The sequence below is a fragment of the Castanea sativa genome, chromosome 3 (genome assembly GCF_040712315.1).
Source record: "Castanea sativa cultivar Marrone di Chiusa Pesio chromosome 3, ASM4071231v1".
NCBI lineage: Eukaryota > Viridiplantae > Streptophyta > Magnoliopsida > Fagales > Fagaceae > Castanea > Castanea sativa.
In genome coordinates, this window is record NC_134015.1 from 47,895,964 (window position 1) to 47,917,686 (window position 21,723).

At 38.2% G+C, this 21,723-nt stretch overlaps 2 protein-coding genes across 2 annotated transcripts in view; both read right to left on the reverse strand.

The window, feature by feature from the left end:
• LOC142629075 (uncharacterized) overlaps nt 1–242 on the reverse strand; it is a 1,718-nt gene extending 1,476 nt beyond the window's left edge. Inside the window, exon 1 of the mRNA XM_075803066.1 lies at nt 1–242. This exon is cut by the window's left edge and continues 65 nt beyond it. Coding sequence (XP_075659181.1) covers nt 1–242 — 242 coding nt within the window.
• Nucleotides 243–4,133: 3,891 nt separating this feature from the next.
• LOC142629076 (putative nucleoredoxin 1) lies at nt 4,134–6,913 on the reverse strand. Its single transcript, XM_075803067.1, has 7 exons — nt 6,806–6,913; nt 6,070–6,456; nt 5,765–5,905; nt 5,393–5,680; nt 4,899–5,125; nt 4,351–4,819; nt 4,134–4,262 (listed from the first exon to the last, which is right to left on the reverse strand). Exons 1-7 carry the CDS (start codon nt 6,911–6,913, stop codon nt 4,134–4,136), a joined length of 1,749 nt encoding a protein of 582 aa, XP_075659182.1.
• Between the last annotated feature and the right edge of the window lie 14,810 nt (nt 6,914–21,723).

Here is a 21,723-nt window from a genome sequence, read left to right on the forward strand (position 1 = left end):
ATTATTGAACATCCATAAACTTTCCAATCATTTTTCACATCAAAGAGATAATCATTCATTTCACACACATGTTTTTGTAATAAAGGACCCCTTAAGTCATGATAAGAAGGTCCCTTAAAACCAGGCCCAATAGCTGCTATACTATCTATAGCTTCTTGATAATACACAGAGCGAGCTGCATGGAAAGGTATATTAGCATGGTACCACCACCTTGCAAAATTCATCCTTGCCTTCTCAACCATTTGCTTTGAGGCCAAAGAAGATTTTATGGATGGTTGAGAGCCAGGAATTGTTCTTGGAGCAAAAAAGGATTTAATGTTGGACCTTTCTCCAACTTTTTCTTTCCCTTTGGTGTTATAATTACTAACTGATGAATGACTCTTTGAACCCCCTCTCTCATTATCTTTATTACCTTCATCATGATCATGATCATCATCATCCTCCTCTAAATCATAGGGATTTGAAATTTGTTTACTAATTCTTCTTTTTTTCTTTTTACTTTTCTTTAAATCTTCAAGCAACTGTTTCATTTGCCATTTAACATCTTCAGACACTTTTTTACATGCTTCAACATCACCCTTAACCCCAGCTAAATGATACTTGAGCCTAGTAATTCCTCCCCCCCCTTATCATTTTAGAACAAAAAATACACTGGGTGTTATTCCTCGCATCCGGCACAGCACGGCCATAAGCCCATGCTGGATCCTCGGATCTTACAACCGGGCCAGACGCTACACTTGATTGATTTTCAGTCATAATTCACACTGCATATATACCATCAATTATTTGTTAATAATTCTAAGTTATCTTTTTATTAATAATAATACTAAGTTGTAAATTACTAATACTATCCCAATATCTCTAGCTAACCAAAATCAAGAATGAAATAACAATTCATGAACACAGTAATCTAATTCATGAACACAGTAATCAATTTGTAAAATTTTACCTGAGGCTGAGAGTGAGAAACAGAGTGGCTGAGAGTGAGAAACAGAGTAGCCGAGAGACACAAGGTCTCGAGAGACAAGAGAGTTCGAGAGACACGAACGTAACATCAACACTATAATTTTTAATTTCTTCTTGTACTTTTTTTTGAATAAACCGAAAAAAAAAAATCACTTCATAAAAATCCCTTTTTTCCAAATATATAATCTAATGCTAAATTATGTGGGATGGCGTATTCTCGTACGTAATAGAATGCAATGCAACCTATTTTTTTCTACTTTTCAATTTCTTCATTATTATCCAAACAAATAACAATAATATCAAACTCATTCCCATCTCCATTAGTGTATACAAAATCATCATCATATATTAAATATCAAACAAATAAACACAAAATTAACTTAAATATTGGAATTATAGTTATTATATTATATATACTCCTATGAATCACAGATTTTTACACATTAAAAACCAAAAAAAAAAAAGCAAAAAATCGAACCAAAGCAAAAAAAAAAAAAAAAAAAAACAGAACATACCAGTTCCGAAGAGTAAGAAGCAGAGGCCAGACCGCCAGACTCCAGAGGCAGAGAGTGAGACGAAGAGAGAAGTGAGACGCAGAGAGAACAAAGAAGTGTGACGCGGAGAGAAGTCGAACAGAGAAGTGAGACTGTGAGACCGAGAGAGAAACGAAGAAGAAAAAGAGAGAAGAGAAAGAAAGAAGGGCTGCGGCAACAGAATAGGGAATTAGGGATTTTAGGGTTAGGTAGAATGACCAGATTGCCCTTTAAAAAAATTCAAAATTACAACAAAAAAAAAATTTCGATCCTGTACTCATGTACCGGCCAGAAAGGCCGGTACAAGGCCGGTACACCCGGTATCATACCCGGTACGGTATGGGGGATGTACCTGTACCGGCCGGTACGGTACGAAATCCTCCCCACTGCTTGTGACCAATACCATTTCATTTGGTCTATTTCTTATTAAATTTTCTATTCATCAATTTTTTATTAGTATCTTTTTGTTACTTGCTATGATACTATCTATTTATTTATTAAATTGAAATATTTGTAGGTAACATCGAAATTTTTTAAACAACATTTTATGAGTGTCATTGATAATGCTTTCATTTATCATATTTCACATGGATAGCATGCTTCACCTTCCTAGGCCAGTCCATTGCCATTTCCTTAGCTTATCAGTAAAAGGATATGCTCATCAGTTATCCAAATTTTATATACTTTTTAATGATATATAAAATGTTATAAATAATTTTTAATAAAAAATTTATATTTTTGCTAACTTATCTTTTGAATTCTTGAGAAAAATTTTATTGCTTTTATTTTGGTGCAATAGAAATGATATATATTACATTTGTGAATTGTGATCGTCCTTCTAATAAATGAAATTATGACTATAAAATACATTACTATTTATTAAATTAGTTTAAACTGCAAATAAATTTAATGAGACCACCTTAAAAATATTATTACCTGTTACGCGCGGGTCTACAACTAGTAATATTTAACAATCAAAGATAACAACTTAAAAAACAAAACTAAGTCACCTTCGATCCCAAAGTAGAATTCTAAAAAATACAAAAATTCATTAACTTGAAGTATAGATGTAACAAAAATAAAAATAAAAATCCACCAAAAATGAAAATAAATTGAGAGAGATGTAAAAAGCAGTCGTTTATCTTCAACATATATACCTTTATTTTTACCAAGCAGATGCTTCTTTTTGTGAACCTGAACTAAGATTGATGAAATGTAGCTTATACCCAACGATGCACGTTTGTTGTTTGATGAAAGTCCTAATTTGAAATCGGTTTCATGGAATTTGATTCTTTGCAGGTTATGTTCAGGTATGGAATGTGGAGAATACCATGTATATTTATGAGCTTAGCAGAAAAAAAAAAATTTCAAAAAAAAAAAAATCTTGCAGTGAGTTTCCAAAAGATTCTCTATCTTTTATTTTATTTGTTTTTGTTTCCATCTTCATAATTTGAAATAATATCATAGAGCAAAGAAAACAGTACTCTTCATGGTTTTAAGTATGATCATCCATTATACATGGTCTTTCAGCCTTTGGGCTAGAAAAATAATATTCACGAGGCAACTCACATTTTTTGGCACCAACGTCTTTCCCTAAAGCACAATTAGGATGGTATTTAGAATTACACCCCTGACAACAGTAAGTCCACAACACTCCAAATGTGCACTCTTTGCAATTGTATAGCATAATGTTTTGGAGCACTAGATCATAATTCCCATGGAGACCATGCTTCAACTTCCAAGGCCAGTCCATTAGCATTTCCTCACTCTGTGCTTAAGTTCTATTATATGCTCATCAGTAAAAGGACATGCATCAGCACCATATGACAAAATAAGATCTTTGGCTGTCCTTGTTATGAGGTGGTCATTTGGTCCAAGAGCTATCATAGCAGGGTAATCAACATACTTCTGGATTTGGAAAGCAAGTTGTGCATGATGTATCCCGCCTGTCGCCACGCCAGAATCCTAGCCATGGGACTCTTAAATATAAATGATCAAAAGCAAAACCTTCATCTAAGTGTGTATTACTTCAAATGCATCATCCTTTGCCTTAATTTCTTTATATGCTTTGATCAGCAAGTCTACCACCATCTCAGTCTCAAAATTACCAGATGCGTCAGAATCTGAGAAAAAAAAGGAGAATGTTCTTACCCACGAGGTCAATCACTGGAAACTGCCATGAATGTAAATGCAATTGTCAATAACAATGAAGGAAGAGAGAGAGAGAGGGTGCCCAACATCATATTAAAGTAACCGTTTGAAGAATGTAATGAACAGATGGAAAAATAATCTTACCTTGGCTCCATCTTTATTAATCACAAAATCTTTCTCCCATGAAATCAAAACTGACTCAAGTGTCTGTTCTTCAACTCTTGCTCTTACCATCCCTGCAAGCTCTGCATATCTTTCTGAGGTAAATGGGAAAGCATTGTATCCATACTTTTCAATGAAGCTGACAGCATTTGAACTAACTATCTTTCCGTCTGGGCCAAAAATCATTAGAACAGTTTCATGTAGAATGTGAAAATAACAAGCCAATTTCTCACGGCATTTGCCCTTGTATGGCACTGAAAATCATTGTGTGCCTCCAAAATATTTCTTGAAATCATAGTAAAACTAACACAATCTCAAAATTCACTTCCTTTTCTTCGAGTTCTCATAAAGGTTTATGACTTCACAATAAAAGTCATCTTTTTCGGTGGTAGTTTTGTATCTTGAAGAGAAGAAATATAGTCCTACAATTTTCCCTTCAGAGATAGGTACCTATTATAGACTGCCAAACAGAGAAAGGTTTTATTCTCAGTATAGAAATGAAAGAGGGTTAAGAAATAAAACAGAAAACCCCACATACCTTATTTCGGTTATGTGATATCAGAAAATCACATGAGCACGAGCAAAAAGCAGATCTCAGTGACTGTTCTGTTGTGTATACTTCATCTTCCTTCACAATATTTTTTAAGTAATCCTTCAAAGCACATTCTGGATGCAAATAAAAATTGAATTCTTTGCAAAAATATGTCCAACCACGGGCATACTCATTGGGCCAAATTTTGCATAAACGTCTCATAGAACATTTGTGAGAACCCTTGCGGGTTAGCACAATGTCATAGGTACGGGTTACTGCTTCACAGTATTCACTATGCAACTCTTCTTCAGGCCAATCCTTTGCCATCTGCACAAAACGTGCCTCAATATCCCTCAAATGATCATCAGTGAAAGGAAAAGCTTCCGCCCCATGAGTGGTCAAAATATCCCATGCATCTTCTTTTCTTAGTGTGAGCCCTGTTGGTCCAAGAACTATAAACACTGTTTCCGTAGAACTTGAATTTGCGACTCAGGGATTTTATTCTCTCATCACCAAAGGGTACTATCAGCCCTGGAAAGGTTAAACAAATGTACCAGGGTGGATAATAATTAAGATCATAACGACAATCAATATTGTTAGGGACTAAAATCATTTCAAATGCATCATCTTTCTCTTTAATCTCATCGTACAATTCTGTTAGCTCTTGCACAATGGAGTCAGCATTTTCACTACACCTTTCTAGAAAGTCAAGAAGGATGGTCTTCCCCACAAGATCAGACACAGGAACCATTTTCTTTGAACTAAAATCAGACACTGGTACCTAAAAAAGATAAGTTAAAATGATTATAAACAAGTGTCACTGCAATTTGTGCGGCTATTCTTTAAACAAACTCTTTCAATTAATTTGTGAAACATTTGGCGTGTGTACTCCATGAAAGAGGAATTTGTATGCATGTTTCTTTCTCTGTCTCTCACTCTACTTGTTAGACCATTTCACTTTTTGATTTTAGCAACTGGATAAAAATAATTTCTGAATAGAATAATTAAACAAAATGGTAACCGATCAATTAATCTCTAAATATCTCACCTTAGTATCACCATCCCCAAGCAAAAAATCATGGTTCCCTGAAACCAAAAGTGACTTGAGCATTTGAGTTTCCTGTTTTGCCTTACCTACCTCCTCCAGCTCTGCCAACCTTTCTAGCGTGAAAGGATAGGCTTCAACTCCATGTTCTTCAACAACTTCTGCTGCATTTTGGTTTAAAATTTTTCCATCACTGCCAATTATAACTAGGATTGGTGGGCGTGCTGGGGTATGGTACATTGTAGTTGGTTTGAAACCAAAGTAGCGAGCTAGCTTCTTGCATCTACTGTCCTGGTAGGACAAGGCATACCAGGGCATGCTTTCAAAGTCTTGCTTGTATAAGCTATCGTTTCCATTTTCATTCTATAAGCATACAAACACAATCTCAAAGTTTTCTCCTCTCTCCTTTAAAATCTTGTAGACTTCAACCAGACTAGGGGTGAATTCAAACAATGGTCTTTCTACAGACCGAATATGCAGACCAACCATCTTCCCATCAAGCTCAGAAACAGGTACCTTGCATATTTGTTACAACAAATAAAATTGAAATAGTGTTGATGACAAAAATTCAATAACCACACCATGTAGCATAACAAAATCATAGGTAAGTCAAATGAACTAATTTGACTTTGATTGAATTCTCTCATGATTCAAGAACACATTTTGAAGAAAAATTATACCTTTTGGTCATCATTTGTAATTACAAAGTCCAGTGAGCGTAAGACAAACAAAGACATCAAGGACTGGTCTTTCTGTGCAGCTACTGCTTGCTCCTCAATCTCTTTGATCCTTTGTGGAGTAAAAGGGTAAGCTTCTATTCCATATTCTTTTACGGCTTCAAATGCATTTTTGCACAAGACCTTCCCACTTGCATCAACTATCACAATGTTGACTATTCCAGCCATCTTAAGCTCTTCCCAAATGCGCATTTGGGTTTCATGCTCAGTATTTGGGACTGCAAGCCATGGCATATACGATAACTCCTCATGGAATGTCCCATAATCGAATCTTGAACTGTACACAACCTTGAATTCGCCTCTCGGAGAGAACTCATTGTAGGTTTCTACCTAATTAAGAAAATATTGTTGATGCTGAGGAGGTGGGAAAGAGCCACATAAAATGGCAATGATCTTTCCACTCAAGCTATCAATTTTAACCTGTGAGTTTCAAAATTGGGTTAATTACTAAAATATTGTACATTTCTGCATCATTCTAAGGTGTAGAATCCTACAAATATTAATAAGGAAGAGTGTTAAACATAAAATAATATTTATGATGGTACCAGGTTTTTGAACATACAAGTACAAAAGACTTTTTCTTAAATTTGCAAGATTGTCATTCTCAAATAATAATAATAATATTAATAATATTACATCAAAATTTTATCTGAGAGGCAAAGTTATAAAGAATTAGTACCTGTTCTCCATTGTTTCGGATGAGGAAGTCCCTTTGGGGAGTAGGAAGGAGCGATTTGACGTCACACTGAAATTCACAATCTAGTACTGATACCCCTTCACCCTCCATGCTCCTTTGTTTGCCTACTTCCAAAATGCAAAAACTGTCCTTCCAGTTGATTATTTAGTTCCAAATGATAAACTCAAATGCTCAATTTAGTTGCAAGCCCTGTTTACCCATTAACAGAATTTGATGCAATCAATTAATTTTAGTTCAATTTATAGAGGATTTTCAATATGAGCAGCACATGGTATATATGGGAACAAAAATCCTCAATTCTATTTTATGCCTTTTGCCCCTGATTTTGCTTTCCTTTTACTAGTGATTGCGCCTTTTTTTTTTTTTTTTTTGTAAATTAGTATATTAGGTAGAAGTAACAGTTTAACAAAAAAGCAAAATCATAAATCATAAACCTGGAAAAAAAAAGTTGTTTTGCCTCCATTTATTGCTAATCAATAGACATTATTAGTAAAATAATGAATAGCATTTTATTTCTTTTATTTTAATTAATAATATTATATAAAATACCTATAAAAATATCAATATATTAATATAATTTATATATTACATAAAAGATTGTTATATAAAACTTGAGATTATTCTACTTTATATAAAATTATAAAATTATAATATTTATATTATTTATATTATTCTTAATGTGAACGAAGAAAAAGACATGATAGTAAAATAAAAAAAAAAATTAAAAATGAGATACAAATGATGGGAAGATGAAAAACACACCGTCGCACGCACATATAGGTTTGTTTTAAATTTAGAGTGTTAATTTTTACCATGTTTTGTTTTTTTTTGAGAGAGTTTCAACTTATGGCATCCGCTCCTGATGATGCTCTTTATTAGACCAAGACACCGATTAGTTTTTTGTGTAGGCGAGGATTGAACCTTATCTCTTATTTAACCATTAAAGATTTTACTAGTTGAGCTAATTAAAACCCATACCATGTATGTTAGTAGTGAGTTTCAATAAGAATGTATAAAACAATATATAACCATTTTTTAGGAGGTTGCACTTGTAGAAAACATAAATAAATTTTCGTATTTGAAACATGAAAGGAAAGAGTTGTATAATTTAGAGATGAACATAAAAATTTCTAGCCAAATATTGGATACAAATTTTTTGACAAAACTATTAGAAACTTTCATATTGATAAGGCTAATTTTAAAAAGGTGTTAAACTCGTTCACATGAAATAAAGTTGTCGGTCTCAAAGAACCCATCAGCTATACTATGCATTCAAAGAAGAAAACGACGATAATGTGAGGCCGACGAATCCTTTTCCAAGCTGATGACCTCACCCCCAACTCGACGACTTCACCTCGAGGCCGACGACTCCACCTCAAAGCCAACGACATTTGGGTGGACGACCGGAACACCTAGACGTGGTAAGAAACTGATGAAAGGAAGCTGACGGGAATAAAGAAGCCTTAGACGGATCCAGCATGACTTTGCTTAGACTCCACGAATAAGTATATAAGGAAACACTTTGTACCCCATGGTTAACCCTAATCAAGAAGGATCCCTATAAGGAAATGATCTCACACTATACGCATATTAATGAGGATCTTCCCTACAAGGAAAGACCCTCTCCGCCAAGAAACGAATGTTAGTTCTACGCTAATATAAAAACCCTCAAACCCTCACAAACCAAAGTACGCACAATTTTTCTAAAGCTCATACTCTCTAACATTGTTGGAGTTCTCTTCTGATTTAACCTTAGGAAGGTTTTTGGCCAATACCCCACCGTTGTCCTTTGATTGGTTCTTCTCTTTATTCTTCAAGTGTACCCATTGACACATGTGTGGACGATCAACTCACTGACGATTTTTGTGCATCATCACATATACACAGTGAATCCCACAATCATGTGCATGCACGTGCACACCCACACACTTTGAATCACAATTGGACAAAAGCTATATTAAATAACAAAATCGAATATCACCCACTAATTGATTCTCCAAATTAAAAAAAAAAAAAAAAAAAACCCACAAATAAAAACACTAGGGGGGGGGGGGGGGGAATTCACATTAACTTCAAAATAATAACTACAATTTTTAAACAATACTAAAACTTAAATCGATCTTTTTCCTCAAAATATCGTTCAATCTTGAATTCTATTACATTAATTCTTAAGTTTACATATTCCATAATTCACCAATATGAAAGAACGAAAATAATACTAAATGTCCTTAGCCATTATTTTTTTAGGTACAGTATATCATGACCACAAATTTTAGGTTTTAGATTTTGTTGTTAAATTTTTATAATGGTTTTGAGCTCGCGTATGGATGTGGTATAGCTTTTTTATATATATATTTTTTAAGAAACAAACACATACAAAAGGGAGATAAAATAGGTTCTAACACAAAAGCTCGTGTACAGATTTGGTGTAGCTTGTTCGTGTGAAATTGTGAAGAATGACTATATTGTATTGTCCCATCCTAATCTGATATGTTAAAAACAAAATCACATTAAAAAAGGTTGAGCTTAGAACGGGTATGGATTAGCACATTTTTGCTTTTAAGTCCAAAAACCTTGTGTTGAATTGGGTACTTTCTTCTGGGTTGGGTTATTGAGTTCGGATCCAATTTCAATAGATATACGTATACCAAGAAGTATTCTACTTTATACTCCAAAGTCATAGTTTTTTTTTTTGGATGGGAGTGTAAACTTGTTGAGTATGTTAAAAAGTATGTAATAAGATGGTATTCTCACAATTTGAAATAATATATAAATTAGGCTTAAATAATTTTTTTTTTGTAATAAATAAGTAAACATCAAAATCATGTTAAATTGTAATATATATATAATCAAAGCTTTTGAAACTTTCACAATTTTTCACGTCAGTAAAATATTTAAATAAAAATATCATTTTATTTAAATAAAATTATTATTTTTAGTTCAAATTTAACCAGGAGTGAAGCTCTATCTTTCTAATAAGTCAAACTTAAAAACTCAAACTCATCATTATCATTTTTTTTAAAATAAAATTATTGTTGTTTAATCAAAACTTAACAAGGAGTGAAACTCTATCTCTCTAACAAGTCCAACTTAAACTCAAATTCAAACATTGATAATCTATATAAAAACAAAAATTATGATAGGACTCAAAAAAATTATGATAGGGTTTGGTTTTTGGGTTGAAATTTCTACTAATTATTTTTATATATTATATATGGTAGATCAAACATTCCTATTTTTGTGGAGAAAAATCAAAGATGCAACCTATGTCTTCCAGCCTAGGGAACGATAAATTTTTATTTAGTATGTTATATATAAGTTTGTTGAATTTGATTTGGTTTTGAAGTAGAATTTGGGGATTCTATAAATTTTGAAGTTTTAAGTCTTGGAGTTTTTGATATTTGCGTCATAGTAAGTTGATCTAAATTCTTCACCTTAAATGCTTTTTATTTAAGTTCATGTGATTTTTTTGTTTTCTTATTAAAACTATTGTGGGAGTAGAATGGTTAAAACATGCACTTGGACCTTGGGCCTGATTTGGTGGTGTGAGCCTGTCCGAGCAGAGCTTTTGAGGTCCACTAATCAGTTCTTACTAGAAAGGTTGATGAGCTTGTCCGAGGAGGAGCATCTCTTTGGCTGAGTTAATTGAAGATTGCATGACACGTCATGGTGTTTAAGGAGGGAATTTTGTAAGGTCTGTTGGGTAAAGATATGTTCCATGGTTATAGAGAGGGGGAACATATGAGAAATATCAAGGGGAAAGGCTGCTACCATTGCATTAAAGACCCTGCACCTACCTCTTTGGCTGCATTAATGGGGAAATGACCTCTGAATTGAAATGTTCAGCCTTCCAGCCATTGTTTGAAGACTTTCAGAGGGTGGTGAATGGGACAAGTATCTAAATTGGAGATTTGTGCTACACGTGGAAGAGGATGGGAAAAAGAAGAGGGATATAAAAGAAGTAGAAAGGTATTAGGAAGAGGAGGGAGCTTTTTCAATTGTAATTGATCTTTAAAAGAACGAAAGGCAATACCAATCATCCTCGGCTCATATCCGAGGAGAATTTCTGTTATTTTTTATCTATTGATTGTGTAGTTGTGGTAATCTAGCCTGCTTATTTGTTGTCCAATATCCATAAAACTTAGGTTTCAAGCCCACGCTCTACAAATTTGATTGTATAATTCTCTTTGGGCCTGAGTCCATCATGTATCTGGGTTCGAGTACAAATTGTGCACTTACAATTGGCGCCGTCTATGGGAAATCTTGTGTTGAAGGAATTGGAACACTATGGCAGGTTCAGATCCGCATCAGGCAGAGTCTCAGGGGTCCCAGCGTGAGGATCATTTTCAACATCTTGAGCGTGAAAGGGATCGAGAGGGCAGTGTACATACGGTGCACACCAGTGTAAGTCATTTGCGGGATGGAAGCAGAATCCCTCATGAGGACGATGCAAAGGCCATATAAAGGGAGATCAATCACGCAAAGGCCAGATCTCCAAGTCACCTTTCTCGTGAAGAATAGAAAATGGAAAGCTTCCACAACGATTCACTCAGCCCACGTTCACCATCTATAATGGCAGAACAGACCCAGTGGAGCACGTGAGCCATTTCAATCAAAGGATGGCGGTGTACTCCAAGAATGAGACTTTGATGTGCAAAGTCTTCCCTTCTAGCTTGGGACCCGTGGCGATGAGATGGTTTAATGGCCTGAAGGCGGGGTCCATTAACTCGCTTATGGAGCTCACTAGGGCATTTAGCTCTAGGTTCATCACCTGCAGCAGAGTTCCTCAGCCTTTGGATTCATTATTGTCCATGGCCATAAGGGAGAGAGAGACCTTGAAAACTTATTCAGATAGATATTGGGAGATGTTTAATGAAATCGACGGCGATTTTGACGAAGTGGCAATTAACACTTTTAAAGTGGGACTTCCAACTGATCACGACCTAAGGAAATCCCTAACCAAAAAGCCTGTGCGAAGTGTACGTCGGCTCATGGATCGTATTGACGAGTACAAAGGAGTTGAGAAAGATCAACAGCAAGGTAAGGGGAAGGTGAAGGTTATCCCTCAGGAGAGGAGGGATTTCAGGTCGGATAGATATAATAACAACAAGCCGCGAAGAGATTTGTTGGGTAATCTGGTTCAGCCACTCCTCAGGTAGTCAATACCGTGTTCCGAGAACAGGTACATCAATTGTTAGAGAAAATTCGGAAGGAATTGTACTTCCAATGGCCCAACAAGATGGCTGGAGATCCTACTAAGCGAAATTAGAATCTCGTTTGCCAATACCATCAAGACGTGGGTCATACCACTGAGAACTGTCGGATGCTATGGAATCACTTGGAGCAGTTGATTAGTGAAGGAAAGTTGAAGCAATTCTTGTATCAACCCAATAGGCAAGGAAGTCATTCAAGTTCTAATAACCAAAGGAACAATTCATCTCGGCCTCCCTTGGGAACAATTAATGTCATCCTCATTGCTCTAGGCAGGATCGGTTCCTGTCCTACTAGGGTAATGTCCGTGTCACATATTCTTGCCAAGGAGTCGAGCTCCAGGCCGAAAAGAATTAAAGGGGCTACTCCACCTATGTTGGGCTTTTCAGATGAGGATAAGGTTGGGACCATTCAACCACATGACGATGCCTTTGTGGTTACTCTGAGGATAGGGAACTATGATGTGAAAAGAGTGATGGTTGATCAGGGTAGTGGTGCAGATATTATGTACCCTGATTTGTTTAAGGGGCTTAATTTAAAGCTCGAAGATCTCATGGCTTATGATTCACCACTAATAAGTTTTGAAGGGAAGGCCGTCATACCAAATGGACAAATTTGCTTGCCTGTGCAGTCAAGTCCAGAAACCGTTGATGTGGATTTCATTATGGTTGACGCTTATTCCCCATATACGGCCATCGTCGCAAGGCCTTGGCTGCATGCTCTAGGTGCTGTTTCCTCAACTCTACATGTCAAAGTGAAGTTCCCGTCGGGAGGACAAATCGAAGAGATTCTCGGGAGCCAATCAGTAGCAAGACAATGCATTTCGGCTGCAATTTTGCATCAAACTGAAGCAGAGTCCTTAGTTTTGACTACACAGGATTTATAGCAATTAACATCTCTAGATGCGCCCAACGTGGTGGCAGCAGAGGAGACAACGTGTGAAGAATTAGAAAGAGTTCTTATAGGTGACGATCCTGAAAAGTTCTTTTAGGTCGGTGTTCAGCTGCCCCATCAAGAAAAGATGGAGTTGGTTATGTTTTTTAAAAATAATATCGACGTATTTGCCTGGGATCCTTATGAGGCCCCTAGGGTCGACCCAAACTTCATTTGCCATCATTTGAACGTCAATCCTACCGTTGTCCCGAGGAGGCAGCCACCTCGGCGTTCTTCTAAAGAACATGCCGAGGCTGTCAAGGAAAAAGTGCTCAAGCTCAAAAGGGCTGAGACTATTAAAGAAGTTTTTTATCAGGAATGGTTGGCGCATACAGTAGTGGTAAAGAAGAAGAAAGGGAAGTGGAGAGTGTGTGTGAACTTCACGGACTTGAACAAGGCTTGTCCTAAAGATTCTTTTCCAATGCCTTGCATAGATCAGTTGGTGGATGCTATGGTTGGACACTCTCGGATGAGTTTTTTGGACGCTTTCCAAGGTTATCACCAAATACCTTTGGCACAAAGTAATCAGGAGAAAACAACCTTCATTACTCCTACCGAAAATTATCATTACAAGGTGATGCCATTTGGTTTGAAAAATGCGGGGGCTACCTATCAAAAGATGATGACCAGGATGTTTGAATTGCAGCTGGGAAAGACTATTGAAGTATATGTGGATGACATGGTGGTGAAAAGCAAAGTCGTGCCCATGCATGCAAAATATTTGGATAATACTTTTCAGATTATGAGGGAATACAGGTTACTCCTTAATGCCTCTAAGTGCTCTTTTGGCATAGGCTCTGGTAAATTCCTAGGCTACATGGTGACTCATAGAGGAATAGATATGAATCTGGCACAAGTCAAGGCAATTAACAGCTTGCAACCTCCTCGGAACCCAAAGGAGGTTCAAAAGCTAACCGGGATGACTGCTGTTGTCAACAGGTTTATCTCTTGGTCCGCTGATAGGTGTAGACTTTTCTTCCAGTTGCTGAATAGGTGGAAGGGATTCGAATGGACCGAGGAGTGCGCTGTAGCTTTTCAACAACTTAAGGAATACCTTTCTCGACTACCCATCATGTCTCGGCCGGAGATGGATGAAATTCTATTTGCCTATATAGCGGTGGCCATTCATGCTATCAATTTGGTTCTAATACGCGATGATGGTGGTGTGCAAAGACCAGTTTATTATGTGAGCAGATCTTTGAATGAAGCTGAAGTGCGTTATTTTCCATTGCAGAAAGCGATCCTGGCCGTAGTGCATGCTATGCATAAGCTTCCTCACTACTTTCAGTCCCATATAGTTGTTGTTTTGACCCAGCTCCCTCTTAAGTCGGTATTGCAGAGTGCTGATTATTCTAGGAGGGTAGCAAAATGGGGAACTATTCTAGGAGCTTTCGATATCAAATATATGCCTCGCACTTCTATGAAGGGCCAAGTCCTTGCTGATTTGGTGGCAGAATTTGCTGAACCTTTGTTAAAAGAAACTGTAAAGGAGTTGCGCATGGATTAAAAATCAGTTGGCATGATCACGTGCAAGGAGCTTTTGATTTGGAAAATATATGTAGATGGGGCGGCGAATTAGAGAAGGTCAGGGGTCGGGCTAGTTTTGGTGTCCCCTGAAGGAATTACTTTTGAGAAATTGTTGAGGTTGGGGTTCTCGGCCACCAATAATGAGGCTGAGTATGAAGCTATGTTGGTTGGGATGAATATGGTCCAGAAAATGGGGGGAAAGTCAGTTCAAATGTTCTCGGATTCTCAGTTAGTCGTGGGCCTAGTGATAGGAACGATAGAGGCTAGAGATCCGAGAATGCAAGAATATCTGATCAAGGTTAGATATTTACAATCCAAGTTCGATTCTTTTATCTTGACGCACGTTTCTAGGAGTGGAAACACGCATGCTAATTCGTTGGCCATGCTGGCGACATCCTCGGCTCAAAGCCTGCCTAAGATCATCCTCATCGAAGACCTGTTGAAATCTGCTCGGACAACTGCAGGTGCCATCCATATTCATCAGGTTAGGCTCGGACCTAGTTGGATGGACCCCTTAGTTTCTTTTCTTAAGAGTGATGTTCTGCCCGAGGAGAAGTCTGAAGCAGATAAAGTTCGTCGAAAGGCACCTCGATTCTAGTTGTCCAAGGATTAGAAGCTGTATAAACGCTCCTTTTCCGGGCCATATTTGTTGTGTGTACACCCTAAAGCAACGGAGACACTTTTAGAGGAATTGCATGAAGGGATTTGTGGAAGTCATACCGGAGGAAGGTCTTTAGCTTATAGAGCTCTGACCAAGGGGTATTGGTGGCCCAACATGCAGAGAGAGGCCCACGATTATGCAAAAAAATGCGATCAGTGCCAAAGATTCGCTCCTAACATCCATCAACCCGGTGGTGTACTTAATCTTTTGTCTAGTCCCTGGCCGTTTACTCAGTGGGGATTGGATATAGTAGGTCCTTTCCCAAAGGCTGTGGGAAATAAAAGATGGTTGCTCGTAGGAACTGATTACTTTACCAAGTAGGTTGAAGCTAAGCCTTTGTCGAACATTAGAGACGTAGACGTGAAGAAGTTCGTTTGGAAGAACATTGTCACTAGATTTGGGATACCTCACACTCTTATTTCAGATAATGGCTTGCAGTTCGATAGTAAAGCTTTCAGAAAATACTGTGGTGACTTGGGTATCACGAATAGATACTCCACTCCAGTTTATCCTTAAGGAAATGGGTAGGCCGAGGCTGTTAATAAAGTTATAGTAAATGGACTCAAGAAGAGGCTAGATGATGCAAAGGGAAGATGGGTGGAAGAATTACCATATGTCCTATAGACATATCGAACTACTTCACGCAGATCCACTGGAAAGGCGCCTTTCTCCATGACTTATGGGGCTGAGGCCGTGATCCCTTTGGAAACTGGGTTTCCGACGTTAAGGACAAGCTCTTTCAGCCCGAATAATAACAATGGCTTACTGGAGAAAAGCTTGGACCTAGTTGAGGAACGGAGGGAGAATGCCATGGTTCAGCTTGCTTATTATCAGCATAAGCTTAAACGTGGATATGATGTTCACGTGAAGCTAAGGCCACTAGCGCGTAGGGACTTAGTATTGAGGAAAGTATTGGGTACTGCCAAAAACCCTGCGTGGGGAAAGTTAGGGCCTACCTAGGAAGGACCATACCGAATCACTTTTGTGGCGGGTATAGGGGCATATCGTCTAGTAAACTTAGACGAAAAAATTGTATCATGTCCATGGAATGTAAATAACCTACGAATGTACTACTATTAATGAAAGGCATTTCTATCATTTTTGTTCTATTATTCTTGTGTTGTGCTTCAATTCATTATTTCACTTCATTATTCAAAGTATCAAACAGAAACCTGGTCATGCATGGCTCCCCAGACCACATACCTCGTGGAATTTGATATATTATTAAGTGTTAAACAGAACCTTAGTTATGCCGGGTCCTCGGATCCTCTACTTTGGAAAAATTAACATTTCAGTTCGTTTTTACAAGTATCAAACAGAAACCTAGTAATGCATAGCTCCTTGGACCACATACCTTGTGGAAATTGATATATTATTAAGTGTTAAACAGAACCTTAGTTACGCCGGGTCCTCGGATCCTCTACTCTGGGGAAATTAACATTTCAGTTCGTTTTTACAAGTATCAAACAGAAACCTGGTAATGCATGGCTCCTCAGACCACATACTTCGTGAAAATTGATATATTATTAAGTGTTAAACAAAACCTTAGTTACGCCGGGTTCTCGGATCCTCTACTTTGGAGAAATTAACATTTCAGTTCATTTTTACAAGTATCAAACAGAAACCTGGTCATGCATGGATCCTCGGATCACATACCTCGTGGAAATTGATATATTATTAAGTGTTAAACAAAACCTTAGTTACGCCGGGTCTTCGGACTCTCTACTTTGGAAAAATTAACATTTTAGTTTGTTTTTACAAGCATCAAACGGAACCTCAGTCATGATTCTTGGGTCATATACCGTGGTAAGTTTTATGGTTTACTTTATGCCTAAACTGAAAATCAAATCAAGTCTTAAAATGTATTTCTCTTGTTTAAGTTTAAAAATGTTCATACATATTTAACCGTATGCTGTTGTACTTCGGATATTACAGTTTCAATACATAACTTATCTGCTGATGATTAAAATTGATAAATTGAGCATACTTTTATGTTGGATTACTGATGCCTAAGGCATCGTAAAGACTTCCTTGTACATAGGAATGCTAAGTCAATTATTCCATGCATGTGATTTACATTAAGGTAAAGGAAATTGGTATTTCACTAAAGGAAGTTGGCAATAAATTAAAGAACAATCTTTCTAATTTGTCATTAATTCGGTCAGTGGGTACATTGGAAATGAAATTCTGAAATAAAAAGATCAAAATATAAGGCTTAAAACAAAAAAATTTATATAAAGGAAAGAGTTCTAGGTGGCCTATGCCTTGAGTTTTGGTGGAAGGTCTTGTTTGGACTTGTTGGCAACTTCTTTTGTTTTGTCCCCCTCCTCTATTTGACTAGGCTTAGCTTCGGAGGAGGTTTGAATTTGTTTTTCTTTGTCCTTTGCCATTGGTGGAGGAGCATTTAGCTCGGCATCTTTGCTTAAGCGCTTCTCGGCTTCATCACCTTGCTCATTCTCTTTATCGGAACCAGCAGGTTCCTTAGGAGTTGGAATAGGTTTTTGAATGGTGGATGGCTGTGTTGAAGGCACTGTCTCGGGGGTAGTTGAGACAGGAGGAAGTTCTTCAAACACTTGGATGTCTTGGGGAATCCAAATGTTCTTAGGTTTCCTCAATTTAGAAGTTGTGGGATTCCTGCCATATTTAGGGTTTCCGCCCAAACTTGTTGGCAGTACTCCCTACACAACTCTGCCAACTCCTCTGTCAGTCAGGTTTCTGTCGCCTCGACCCCTTCATTGTAAGAAGCCTTCTTGACAGCCTCCATGGTCTCCCTAAGGGTACGAACCTCTTCCTTCGCTCGAGCAAGCTCTTCCTTTAACTCTGAATTTTCTTGTTGAGCTTTGGATAGGTCTTCGTCCTTTTGGCGCAGCAGTTTACGTTGCCCTTCCATTTGAGTCTTGGTCATTTTGAGGCTGGCCTTGGCACCATTTCTTTCTCTCTTCTCATCTGCCAACTTCTTGGTCAGATCCTTATTGTCCGCCATGGTGCGGCCTAAAGCCTTCTAGGTCTCAACCCTAATTTGGAGCTCGGCCGTGGCTGTTTTCGAGAATCCTCCACCCATTTCTCAACAACAAAAACTTCCTGGATGGCCTGCATTGAAATATTGAACAAGCGTGTTATGACAGAAACAACTTAGAAATACATGAAAGACGTTATGTAGGAACATAATAAAACAGTGAAATAGAAGTAATTGAAGGATACATACCAAACCTAAGTCTCTTTTTAAGGAGAGGAAGAGGTGGGGTTGGGTCATCTTCCCCAAAGCCTCCATGTCCTTTAGTAAAAGAAGGGGCTGCTCTAGAGCCTCGGCGAGGTGGTGAGCGTGTCCTTGCTGGAACGCCCTGATGCTGGAATGGTTGGGAATTGGAGCCCCGTCCAGTTCCAACGCAGGAGACCAATTGGCCTATGCACGGTGCACCTCGGCCAGGTTATGGCTTTCCCCACTTTCTACAGAAGCCACGCGTGTTCTACCTTTCGCAACTTGTTGTTGTTGTTATTGCTTTAGCTTTTTCTGTCGCGCCAATTTTGCCTCCTTGGCCTCATTTTTCCTTTTCTTTTTGGCATTGGAGGCTGGAATCTTGGGGTCAGAAGGAGGAGGAGGTGGTGGAAGCTGGGGAGGAGGTTGAGATCCAACTGCGCCCTTTTTGAGAGCTTGTGTACCCCTCTTGCACATCAATGCTCTCAAACTAGACATATCTTCTTCCTCGTTGCTAGTATCAACTCATGCTATTACTAAGCCTTTTATACCGGAACCCTCCGAGGGTTCGTTTTCTTCATCCGAGATGGTGACGATGTGGCTCTCTAGGGGTCTCTCAGCTTCCTCAAGTAGGAATTGATCTATCTCTTCTTCGAGTGACTGTTGCGAAGAAGTTGACTCTTCTCGGATGGCTGCTACCTGGGAGTGTACCGAAAGAGGGGCCGCTGTGATTGGGCGTGAGTAGAGGATAACTGAGGGATCGTCCAGTAATTTGTGTTTATCGAGGAAGCCCGGTCTCACAATGTTTATCCTTCAGCGTCTCTTGTCACCCACAATGATCGCGTTGCCTATGTCTTGGAAGTCCTCTGACAGAGGATCGTAGCCCAATATGAGGTGGGCTGCCCTCACTTGTAGGTCTGCGCTCACGAACACCTCGGATCGTAAAACACGATTGAGGTCCGCGATGCTACAATGACTTAGACAGGGCCGTACGTGTTGTTTGTCTGCAAAAACATCCGAGAATACAAAACGTGGTTAGATTAACAAAGAATACCAAATAAAGAAGTAATGACAGCCAATGCAACTGGAAATGATAAAGTTAATAGAATCAAGTCGCAGGTTAGGGAATCTAACTCCTATGAAGTCACACCTGGGTCTCCCCATTCGACTGGGCAATGAGGACCGTCGTACCACATTCCAGAAGCAATCAGGTAGTCGTCCTTCATGCCTTTATTGGATTTAGGAAGGCAAGATATGAGCCTCACAACGCTAGACCTAGATTTAAGGTAATACCTTACATCTTTAAGTTTATGACACTCATACATATAGATGATGTTGTGCCATGTGAGATTCAGACCCATTTGCTCATTTAGAGCATCGACACAGCCTAAAACTCTAAACACGTTGGGTGTGCATTGATCTAGGCATAGCCTATGGTTATAGAGGTATTCACTGGTTACGTTTTTCATGAGAAGTGTCATTCCACCTCCAAAAAGGCGATGATGGGAATGACAACTTCTCCTTCTTTCCTATCGTTGGCTATGGTTTTAAGGAAACAATATCTCAAACCTACGTCTTGGGGAATATGGTATTTGGCCCTAAAACCCTCCATACCGGCATCAGTATCTACTAGACACTTGAATCTACCCATTTGGTGAAGGCAGGGGTGAAAATTTAGTGAGGGGAAGGATATAATTAATGGTCGAGGACAATAGCCGAAGAGAAATGAATTAAGACAATTGAGAACTTACGGTAAAGAGGCAGGTACTTCTTCGCAAGCTTCTTGAGAGGAAAGAGATTAGGAAATTTTGAGATTTGATTGATTTCTGAAGTGAGAGGTTGAATTTTGGTTTCCTAGGTGTTTTGGCATGTGGGAGGCGGCATCGAATGGGAGTTATCCCACCCAAATTTGAGAAAGAATCCGGACCGTTAAATGCGCATCTCACTGTTGAACGTGGAAGACAAGGTGTAACCTACAGCCATTAATGCGAGCGTTACGGATATCGAAGTGTCAGAAGCAGTTTAAAAGAAGTGAGGTGATTCTTTCACGCGTGGCGGTTCGTGAAGCATGTGGAGACTGGCGTTGGTTCAAAACTCCAATTTTCTCTTCGGATGGGGAGAAAAATGAAGTTTTGAGGGGCTATTGTGGGAGTAGAATGGTTAAAACACGCACTTGGGCCTTGGGCCTGATTTGGTGGTGTGAGCCTGTTTGAGCAGAGCCTTTGAGGTCCACCAGTCAGCTCTTACTAGAAAGGTTGATGAGCTTGTCCGAGGAGGAGCATCTCCTCGGCTGAGTCAATTGAAGATTACATGACACGTCATGGTGTTTGGGGAGGGAATTTTGTAAGGTCTGTTGGGTAAAGATATGTTCCACAGTTATAGAGAGGGGGAACGTATGAAAAATATCAAGGGGAAAGGCTGCTACCACCGCATTAAAGACCCTGCACCTACCTCTCTGGCCGCATTAATGGGGAAATGACCTCTGAATAGAAATGTTCAGCCTTCCAGCCATTGTTTGAAGACTTCTAGAGGATGGTGGATGGGACAAGTATCTAAATTGGAGATTTGTGCTACACGTGAAAGAGGGAGGGGAAAAGAAGAGGGATATAAAAGAAGTAGAAAGGTATTAGAAAGAGGAGGGAGCTTTTTCAATTGTAATTGATCTTTAAAAGAACGAAAGGCAATACCAATCATCCTCGGCTCATGTCCGAGGAGAATTTCTGTTATTTTTTATCTATTGATTGTGTAGTTGTGGTAATCTAGCCCGCTTATTTGTTGTCCAATATCCATAAAACCTAGGTTTCAAGCCCACGCTCTACAAATTTGATTGTATAAGGCTCTTTGGGCCTGAGCCCATCATGTATCTGGGTTCGGGTACAAATTGTGCACTTACATCTATATTTTTGGTTGATTAATTATTTTTTTGGATTAATTTCAATTATTTTTTTTTTTAGAATATCTATTTACTCACTGTTGGATTTTTTTTCAAAGTTAATAGTTTTTCTATGCATCGTACGAATTAACGACTAGTAATATATCAATCTAAAAATGTCAAGAGTCCAGTAGTTTAATTTAATGGCTTTATCTAATTCTTCCATTTGGAAGAATGCAATCTCAAAGTCCCCCAAGTACCAAAAAAAAAAAAAAAAAGAAGAAAGAAAGAAAGAAGTGAACTTAGAAGTTTGAATATAAAATCAGGTATTAGTATTTACCATTTTAAAGCACCATGCAAATTTTCTATAGTTACTTGAAAAGAACACAATTGCTTAGGGACCTTTAATTTCACACGATGGGTCTTTTGTTTGATAATTTTTTTTCTTTATAAACATAAGCTTAATAGTTCAGAAGTACAAAACCAAATATATTATGAAT

Coding starts and splice junctions, on each gene's coding strand:
- LOC142629076 (XM_075803067.1), bottom strand. CDS start 6,913: ATGGAGGGTGAAGGGGTATCAGTACTAGATTGTGAATTTCAGTGTGAC. Junction 5,906..6,069: donor TTACAAATGATGACCAAAAG/GTATAATTTTTC, acceptor CAAATATGCAAG/GTACCTGTTTCTGAGCTTGA. Junction 4,263..4,350: donor TATCACATAACCGAAATAAG/GTATGTGGGGTT, acceptor AGTCTATAATAG/GTACCTATCTCTGAAGGGAA.